We start from the raw sequence: 10,768 nt of genomic DNA on the forward strand, positions 1-10,768 counted from the left end.
TTTCAATTTACCGTTACTTAAAAATTTATATCGGTAAGCAGAAGTAGCTTTTGGTCGTAGTCGTCAGTTCTTTAATAATACGAGCTGAGCTCAGTGTGTGTAACGGAATACGATTAACACGATATTTTTTGCAAGCAAAAATATACACATATAAGAAAATCAGAACTACTCACACAGCTCTAAACAAAAACAAAGAAAATGCAAAAATCAAAAAAGTCAAGTCAATAATTTGCAGTTGTACATAAAATTCACATCGCTTTCTAGTCAGTTGTCAATAAATATTTTAAATTGTGCTTCACATACGTAAAATTTACAAGTCTATAGTCTTGAATCTTTTATATATTCAGCCACAAAATCTTGATTACCTTTCATATCATCACAAACATATTTTTAAGTCAGAAAAAGCTACATTTTAGCATACAGTCATTTGGCCAGTTCCGAATTTTGACCAGTTCCGAATAATATTCAGTTAAATAACTGATAATTAATACATTCAAAAGTGTAAAAATTAATTGATACCTATGGTGAGAAGGCTTATTTATGAGTGTTTGAATTATGCGAAGTTTTCATTTTTTGCCATTAGTTCGGCTTTGTTATCGTTCTTGAAAGTACAATCGAACAAATCTGAATCACCGCGACGCGTACATGTAAGTCTGCAGAAAAACCTGTAGAGACATCAATTTTTCGCATAAAACAACATTCGAGGTATCAAAAGTAAGTTTGATATGTACTCTAATAAATACTAAAAACTTGTCTAAAATAAATATTTAGAACACTGGAAGATATCGAAATATTTTCGTGTTGTCATTTTACTAGTTCCGAATATCCATTTTAAACACTATTATAAATTGATTTGTCGTTGTTTTCTTCATTGTAAACGAGACTTTTTATATCCCCGCTTGAAAAACAGGGGGGAAGGGGTAGATAGTGATGGGATGTTTGTCATCCATCCTTCCGTATGTCCGTCGGATACGCTTTGGGGTACCCATTGTATCCACAACTCCTCTTCTACCACCAAATGAAATTTAATGAGACTTCACAGAATTTAATTAGGCTTTCACAGAATCTTTGTTAAATAGAGCCAAAGTACACCTTCTACTTTATTTTTTGATCTGGCACATAATTTGGGCTCCCTTAGCATTACATGGATACTGCCATTCTTTCTAATATTGAAGGGTATATCCATCTCTTATCCACAGATCCTCCATTCCACTGAATAAGATTTAATGGAACCTTCAAAGATTGTTTATTACAGTGTACATGTGACCTATTATTATATTTTTTTTGATCTGACACATATTTTGGGTCTCCTAGCTAGAGCATGTCATAATAATCATATAGGAGGCGCGGAGTATCATTAAAGTGAACTCAGTGTTCACAGTACCCTAGTTTCTCGTTATCCTTTGGAAATAAAAATAACTTATTGGTAAACAATTAATTTAACTTTTCTAAGACATGGCAATGGATAATGTGTGGGACGTAATTTTTTTAATTAAGGGTTGAAATGAATGGGTCCCGCTAGGGTATCCGGACTTGTCGGTTATTCGTAACTGGTAAAATGAACACCCTTCTTAACTTGCGAAATATTTTTTTTTTGGGGGGGGGGGGGTTGACATTGAACTACCTCGACAGAAAAATTAAATTTTGAAATAATGCCTTGTATATTCATAGCAATCCCGAATCCGTTTCTTATTCGGAACTGGTCAAAAGACTGTACAATTTATTCCTAGATTGTCATTACGACCACGACTGCCATAGTCATTGCTCTCAGGATCAAACAGCATCCTGTTACCATGGAAAGTGTCATTGTTCAGGTATCTAATTTAAATGTCAGTGCATTTGTAATTGTCTAAAAGAAACCTTTAATTAAGGCATACTTTCCAGTGATTTAAGAACATTACATTTTTAAGTACAAGAAAGCAACATCAAAAGCAAAGCATTTAAAATTTGAAGGCATTAACTTTTCACTATAATGCCACTGCTAGCTGTAAATGGCGTATATTTTTTTTTATAACTATATAATTGTTTTAGACCATACAAATACCACCACTCCGTCCAGTAGGTCCGATCATTGTCTACATACTTCTGATTGTAATGACTGTCCTGGTCATCTGGTTCCTCATTGTTTTAACTACCGCTGTGCATGTACAGGTAAAAGTCAAAATGAAGATAAAAAAGAGAAAAAAAATCTTATATCATTTCAGAACCATTCAAGGCAAAAGATACCAATTTACTATATTGTTTCTTTCTCATCTCTTGGTCATGTTGAAACACGTGTGGTTTTTTTTTTGGGGGGGGGGGGTGTTTGTTTTTGTTTTGTTTTATTTTTTTTCTGCATGAAACAAGTGAAGGCAGGGATAGCAATATAGAAGCAACGTTATTTTATTTTAGAACCCTGGACTTGTTAATATAGCATAAACCGATTAGATAATTTTAAGAAATGAAAGAAAGTTTCACAAAGACTTTTTCGAAAAAATTCGTTCACTTCAATTCAAACATCAAATTTACAATTTTAATTACTTATTATTTCAATGTTTGATAGCTATTTGATTTTTATGAAGGGAATTATATGGGCGGCGGAAAGGGTAAAAAAGACGTTCATGCAAAACTAACAGCTAATTGTAAAAATATAATGAAATGCAGAACATACACTTAAAGACTGATATTTTCTCTTTCAAAAGATTTGGTCTTATACACGGACGATTTATCAGTGAACATTTATATACCGATAATTGAATACATAATGGAGTAAGAAATAAATTTGCGAGTTTGTAAAATTGTAGACTAGGAGGTGTTCTAAATAAAACGTTTCAACACAGATAAAAAGGCGCTGCTTGAAAGCACAAAATGATTGATCGTATATTGTTTAACGTCCATCTCGAGAATTTTTCACTCATATGGAGACGCCACCACTTTCCGGTGGAGAGTTTAAAGTTTTGTGCTTTACTCGGCACTCAGGGCCATTTAGCAACTTTTTTGTGCCAACACTCACTACTATGGGACCTCGGTTTATACGGTCTCATCCGAAAAGTCGGTCCCCACGTCCAAAAGTGGAATTGAACCTGCGACGTAAAGATCAACTCCTTACTTTGCAACTCAAGAGCAAACGCTCCAACCACTGACCCAAATGGGCGGCTAGCATGAAACGAAGCAAAGGGTGAATTTGCTCATTTGTTAACAAGAATTTATTTCATTAATAATAATAAAAATCTACACATCTTATACAACAGGAAAAGCACAACAATTAAGGCATATCCTTTTCTCTGAATACCTTAACATTTACAGAACAACCAGCGTTACCGACGAAATATTGTAACCAACACTCTGACTGTTCCAGTTGTTCTGAACATCACGTGGGATTTTGTAGCGACCACAAATGTACATGTACAGGTAATGAGCTTTATAGACAAAAGGAAAATTGTATTTATGGTTACTTAAGGAATCACTGTCTAGTTAGGAGGGTATTTCAGGGCATCAACAATAGTGGGAAACATGGGATAATTTGCATAACGGGCGAAGCCCGTAATGCTTAAATTATTGCATGTTTCCCACTATTGTTGATGTCCCTGACATACCCTCCTAACTAGACAGTGATTCCTTATATTTCCATTTCATTGCGAAATAAAATTGTTGATTTAGACTTTAAAAATGTAGAGACAAATTTAAATTACATGAGGACTCCCATGTCGATTTCAATAGTCCTCGCCAACTGACGTCAGACATAAAAGAAGCCGCACGAGATTTACATGCATATTTGGCCTCCTTAGCGTCAAGCACAGAGACAGATGTGCACGAGATTTGCATGCGTATTAGGCCTTCTTAGCTCCTGACCTATCGACCTGCCTAATTTACATTCCGGTAGAATTATCAAGACATCAACTCCGCTAACTTTCAAAGGGTTATCACAGAGGAAAAAAATAGAAATGAAAATATTATAATATGTAAATGAACTTTCGGTTTATATCTATATCTGGTCTTGAAACGCTAAATAAGTATGATAGAAAAGAAAAATGGAAATTCAGGGGAATAATTAATTATGATATAATTCAATGTTTTTTTTTTATTTTGTTTGTTGTATTACGTCCGTCTCGAGAATTTATTCACTCATATTGAGACGCCACGCTTTGCTGGTGGAGAGCTGCAAATTTTGTCCTATACTCGGCACTCAGGGCCTTTGAGTAGTGAGGGATTTTTTCCGTGCCAGCACCAACTTTGAGACGGGACCTCGGTTTAGACAGTATTATCCGACGGACCAGTCTCGACATCTCACAGTAGGACCCGAACCTGCGACATAAGGATCAACTCCTTTCACGCGACTCTAGAGCAGACGCTCTTCCCACTGCGCCAAACATGCTACAAATATTATAATATTTTTAAAAAGCATTGATGTTTTCATTTATTGAGTGAATGTACATAATTAAATTTTATATGTGTGATTAATTAATTTCTTTTGAAACAGTGTTTTTACCCTCATAACTTGAAAATTAACTGTTGGTCTATTTAATCTATCAAATTTCAAGGCGATTACATATTTTCAAGTTAAATAGTTTGCATCAATTTACCGAATTATTGTTAAATGATAAGAAAAAACTTAGCATCAGTCAAACAAGTGATTGATAATTCTAAAAAAAAAATGCTGTTCGGAATGGGCTTCCTGTCTGTTCACATTCAAAATCCTAAACATAAAACGACATAAACTTCCATATCGTGTATTTATTCAGCAGTTTTACTTTTTCTGTTTCCAAATGAAAAGTATGTCACTCGTGAAATTCGTTAAATCAAGGAGCTTTTGAGAAGTATATTTTGATAAGTACTGATGTAGTATGACTAAAAATCGCAGAGAAAAAAGTGGGTCAGAGTGCATCTTACTAAGCTACGGTATAATTAAGTGAACCTTTTTGTCCCCCGCTTTCGCGAAAGCGAGGGGACATTAAATCTCATTCGTCTGTCCGTCTGTCCGTCAGTCTGTCAGTCTGTCCCTCCGTCACAAAAACTTTAACATTGCCCATAACTTTTGATCTAGTGAAGCTATGACTTTCATATTTCACATATGTATTCCTTGTGATAAGACCTTTCTTTGGGTACCACTAAATTTGACCTTTTGACCTTGACCTTTGAGTTTGACCCACTTTTACACAAAGAAATTTCATACTTTTACTTTGGCCATAACTTTTGAATCGTAGATACTAGGACTTTTATATTTCACATATGTATTCTTTGTGACAAGACTTTTCATTGGATACCAACAACTTTGACCTTTTGACCTTGACCTAGGAGATTTCCGAACTTATGAAAAAAACTTTAACATTGACCATAACTTTTGAACGGTATGGGCTAGGGCTTTCATACTTCATATATGTAATCCTTGTGAGAAGGCCTTTCATTGGATAACAAGAACTTTTACCCTTTCATCTTGACCTTGAAGTTTGGCCTACTTTTAAAAAAATATTACCTTTGCCACAACTTTTGAACAGTAGATACTAGGACTTTCATATTTCACATATGTATTCTTTGTGGCAACACCTTTCATTTGATATCAACATCCTTGACCTTTTGAAGTTGACCTTGGAGAATTTTCGTACTTATGAAAAAACTTTAACCTTTACCATAACTTTTGAATGGCAAGGGCTAGGGCTTTCATACTTCACCTATGTAATCATTATGAGAAGACTGTTCATAAGATACCAAACACTTTAACCCTTTGACCTTGACCTTGGACTTCAGTTATGATTTCTAAATAAATGATATATGATAGGGTGTTCATATTACACACAATATATCATTAAAAATGACATCTCACCCACAAAGACACCGAAAGCGGGGGACCACAATTCCTTGAATTTGCTTGTTGCACTTAAATTTTAACCTTTTGGTTAAGGATATCCGATCCTCAGCCAGGAAGGATAAATTCAAAAATTCATTTTAATTTGAAATGCATCAAAATGAAGCTTGAAAATGAATTTTTTCATGCAACAATTTTCATTATTTTCATCTTTATCAGATTCAAGGTTTTTGGAAGTCTTAGAAAAGGTCTTATAAAAGTTGACATTTGTATCCTATAAAAAGGAGAAAAAATGATATAGTTTTAGAGAAATAAGGTTTTCTTGAATCCAGTCTTATACATTAGATACCAATGATTATTAGCATGATATGAAATTAGAAGTGATTTGTAGTGTCTTGCAATGATAGCAAAAGCCTTTTACACCATGTATTATAGAATACATGACGGAAGTAGAAGATGAAAACATACCAAATAAGTATGAAAATCATGACAATTTCTCTGAATGTCTGGATACCTATCGTTCTTTAACTTAAAATATATTTGTTGATCAATTTGCAATTAGAAAATGCATAGCTGGTATTCCTATTCGCTTTTTCTGTAAAAAAAATATTGGTGAATTGACGATTTTCCCTATGTTATATGATTAACTTTAATCTTTATCCTTAAAGAGATACTGTGGATTTACATAACTCTGTGGATTCAGAGATACTTTTATGAGTATAGTTGATTACTTAACTGCTTATTTTATAAACCTGAGGATCGGACTACCTTAATTACTTTAACTTTATCATATTTTATCAGATGTAACCATAGCAATATATTTAATTAATCACTATTTTACTTAAAATAGTCTGAAAAATATTCATCATTGAACAAATCTTGCAAATTAATGCGCGAAGATTATTGTATGACCTTTTTGCACTGAAAAAGTAACATATTTTTGGTTTTAAAAATCTAATAAGTCATTAAAAAATGTTCTTGTATCGAACATTTTAGGACTTAAGTGTTGTCAGTCACAAGTGTAGAGTAGTTTAAAATAGCGAAAGAAAAAGTTGGGGTCAGTGATGTTAATTTTGAAATATTGGTCAAAATATGTGATTTTCAGGCAAAAACTGTGAACATTTTATCTCGACTTCTTTAAAATACCTTCATTTCTCGGCAAAATTTGTTGAAGGGATGTGTAAAATTTGTTCTAAATTATGAATTGTGACCTATATAAAATATTCCTAGTATAACATAACGGAAAATATTCTCTGAGTGAACGAAATTGAGGCTAAAGTTCCAAGATATTAAATTTAATAAATGTGCAGAATTGCTGAATTTTTTGCTAAATATCCTTCCACGACAAGAAATTGTCCCTCGTAAATCTTGCTTTTTTGTGGATTTTCGAGCAGTTTTTTCATTGAACTTTGAACAATTTACATTGTTGAATTTAAATATGTTATAAAAAATAAATTAGAATAAATAGTTTTGAAATAAGAGGTTTTGCGTGAACTTTTCTAAAAAGCTGACGAGTGGCATACCTTAAATCGAGTTTGTACATGTAGCTCATTCGATATATTTCTTCATAGGAAGTATTCAATGCAGTGTTGGGAATTGTGATCATTTTGGATGTCCCAGCGGTTCAAATCCAGAATGTGAAGTCCTAAACGGTCATCATCGATGCGCTTGTAAACGTAAGAATCTTAAATAAGTTCCATCTTATCTTTTTAAGGTTTTACTGTAAATTACTTTTGAAATCAAAATTAAGTCATTTCCTTAATATTGTCAATGCTGATTTATTATATAATCAATATATGAATGATACCTATACATTGTATTTTATTTCTTAAAAATATAATTTCTTATTCAACACTTTCGCCGATATATGGCTGAAATATTGCCGATTCGGCGTAAAACATTAATCAATCAATCAATCAATCTTATTCAACAAGTTTTTTGGAATCGCCTGTGACTCACAGCATTCGATACCATCTTTGACATTTCAAACATGTACATGTACAAAGCTTATCTTTTAATCAAACTTGTCCTTTTTTTAAAATAAAATAGTCCTTATAGACATGTTCAAAGTTTTTAATTTCAAGAATTTTATGTACAGAAAAAGGGGGAAGGGTCTCAACATAAAATTGAAAATACTTCATTTATCTATTCTATATAAGGGATTTTTTTATTCAGTGAAATATCGAATATTAGATACATGTGATGTGCAAATTTTCTTGCATTTATTTACACATAAAAATAGTCCCTACTATGGTCCACCCAGATAAAGGAACAATTATTTTTTAACAATCCAAATTCTCCAACAATGTATTTTCATTTACAAAACATGAACTGCAAGTAATTTAGTTCAAAAACGTGAATGCAAAAAATTGCAAATAATTCTTGTAGTTTATGATTATTTTACGACGAGTGTTTTTTTTTTCTCTAGCGTCGACACTTGCCACTATCAGCCACTGCAATGACAATTCTGACTGCACCACTTGTTCTGACTATCAGATTGGACAGTGCATCCACCACCAATGTAACTGCTCTGGTAGGTGTACAGATTTTCTTTATGTACAATCAAGACTGAAAACGTGGAACTATTTCTATAGATAAAGCATTTATTTAAAAAAACTTTAATAACAAAGATAAATCCTTTGTAAATATATTTGTCTCACACTAAAATCCCTAAACACCTAGCTAAATCAATTATGATTTTTTTTCTTTAAAGATAAGCTACAGTGGCTGGAACGTTATTGTTGACAAACCAATCGTGTAGAATCGTGAGTGCCCATTCGTGTGAATCCGGGATGTTTCGCGCCGATTCTGTTTCGCACTGAGATGGTTCGCGCCAGGATGATTCGCACCGATTTAGGTGCGAAACATCTCCCCTCTTTTTTTAATATTTCATTTATTTTGTAATGATTCAAGTATTTTGTTTTGATTAGAAATAATTTAAACAGATAAACTCTTTTCATCTTCATTCTAATCATTCTGCCCCCCCCCCCTCTCCCATTTCCTCGTCAACAACCAACACCTAATAGAACCAATGAATGACTTTATACAATAAAATCTACATATACTATGAATCAATATGTATATAGGTACAAGTTCATTTCTCAATTTTTTTTTAGTTTTATCCAGAAACAGTTAATGGTAAACATAAAATTTAACATATTTCTCTGATTTAAGCTGCGTTCTTTGTTGAATTTTATCTTATATTTTTTTGCACTTTTATATCGGCATATCATGGAGGTATTTCTTTACAAATGAAATTGCTATGAATTATCCACCAAAGGAAGAGAATTCTAATATTAACAAACTCCATAAATCAAATAAAGCTGTAATAAATGATGAAAAAGAATTCTTTTTGTAAACTGTGTACGTTATTGATTAATAACAATGTTATGCCTATAATCACAGTTGCAAAAGTCAGCGGGGAAAAAAACAAACGTCGCTATTGTGACGTCACATTACGCTGCTTTGACGTAGAACGACATAGGTCCCCCCTTAAGACTAATTTTTTGGTGCTAGGGCCATTGTGACGTCATAATCAATTTCAACTTTCTTTTTCCCGTACTTTACAGCTTTAGTAGAATTATGTAGAAAATAGGGGATTTTCATGGCATTCAATTTGAAATCATATGAAAAGTAATCCCGATACCTATATTAAGTTTGATATTATTTTAAAGAAGAGGCCATGAACATGCAATCTACCGTTTTGTGAGAGACTGTAGGCAATCTGGATACATTTCCTTTGTCAAATATGAATGAAAAAAAAATTATTTTTATGACGGATTTTCTTAAATTTTCATTGAAAATAACAGTTTAAAGTATGGTTTGTCATGTTGTTTACCTACAAATTATGCCCCGAAACACCTTATTTGACCTAGCTAAAGTTGTAAAGGATTATTAAAGGAATTTATATCTCAGATTTGATAAATCTGTAGGCATCTTTCATTTAATAGATCTTGACCTTAAGACCATTTATTGAATCTTGAATATAAATATTGCTGTATGCTCAAAATCACGACTTTATAATATGCGGTGCCACAGGTAACGGATCGTAAATGTTAATTAATATGGTGCCCGTTTGCTCAGCCTGTGTGTTCAACTAATTAATTGCAATTAGTTGGAGATCAAAAGGTGAGAAGTATTTCATTGCAGCAATTATAAAGTCGTACAGCAATTATCTGCGTGAACTTGAAAAAATTTAATTTGTGTTATTGAGAACATGTGTAAAGAATAATCCACCAGGAAGTTTGATTGTCAAATTTAATGAGCTAAACTAACATATTTTCTTAGTCTATAACTCATCTCTATATTTCTCTACATCAATATTAATTTACAATAAGTGAACCATCTTTTTTGAAGCCATTAAATCATAGTTAAAAATCAAGGGCGTAGCTATGAGACAACTGCCTCATTAGCACCATCCCCTTCCTATATTAATTTAATACATCACAGGAGTCAGAAAACAATTTATTTCATTCAAAAACCTAATTGTTTTCATTTAAACAAATCAACAAAATATTGTACTTTTATGTCAATATGTTTCAAAATTCATGAGATTTTTAAAAGTTTTCAGCATTTTTGCTTATGGAAAAGTGATATTTGATTTATACAAATTTGAACTTCAAATTAACTTGTTCAATTAAATTATTAATTAATATTCTACAAAATTTCGATACTTACATCAATATTAACAGATTATAATATATAATTTAATTTTTTTTTCAAAACGAACGAAATGAATAGCATACATTTTATGTTCTTGGAGCGAAACATCGTGGGGCGAACCATCTCAGCGCGAAACAGAATAGGCGCGAAACATCGCGGTGCGAACCATGCATAGGCGCGAAACATCCCGTTACCGTTCGGGTAACGTGCGAGATCGTTCGCGTATCAGACTCAATCGTGTGCGTTTTTAATCGTGCGAGATCGTGCGTTTAAAATCGTGTAAATTTCGTTTTGTAAGTTTTTATCGGAATGTTATTTGTAAAA

General features: G+C 32.7%; 1 protein-coding gene across 1 annotated transcript; it reads left to right on the plus strand.

The window, feature by feature from the left end:
• Positions 1–1,455: 1,455 nt before the first annotated feature.
• On the plus strand, positions 1,456–8,315 carry LOC134262786 (uncharacterized; the record flags this gene model as incomplete). Its single annotated transcript, XM_062745118.1, has 5 exons — positions 1,456–1,479; positions 1,731–1,814; positions 2,032–2,151; positions 3,286–3,390; positions 8,211–8,315. Coding segments are annotated over exons 1-5 (438 nt in total), but the record flags the coding sequence as incomplete, so codon positions are not given.
• Positions 8,316–10,768: the final 2,453 nt, after the last annotated feature.

The sequence above is a fragment of the Saccostrea cucullata genome, unplaced genomic scaffold (assembly GCF_032062105.1).
Source record: "Saccostrea cucullata isolate Sc308-1 unplaced genomic scaffold, CSIRO_AGI_Scuc_v1 ctg895, whole genome shotgun sequence".
Classification (NCBI taxonomy): domain Eukaryota; kingdom Metazoa; phylum Mollusca; class Bivalvia; order Ostreida; family Ostreidae; genus Saccostrea; species Saccostrea cuccullata.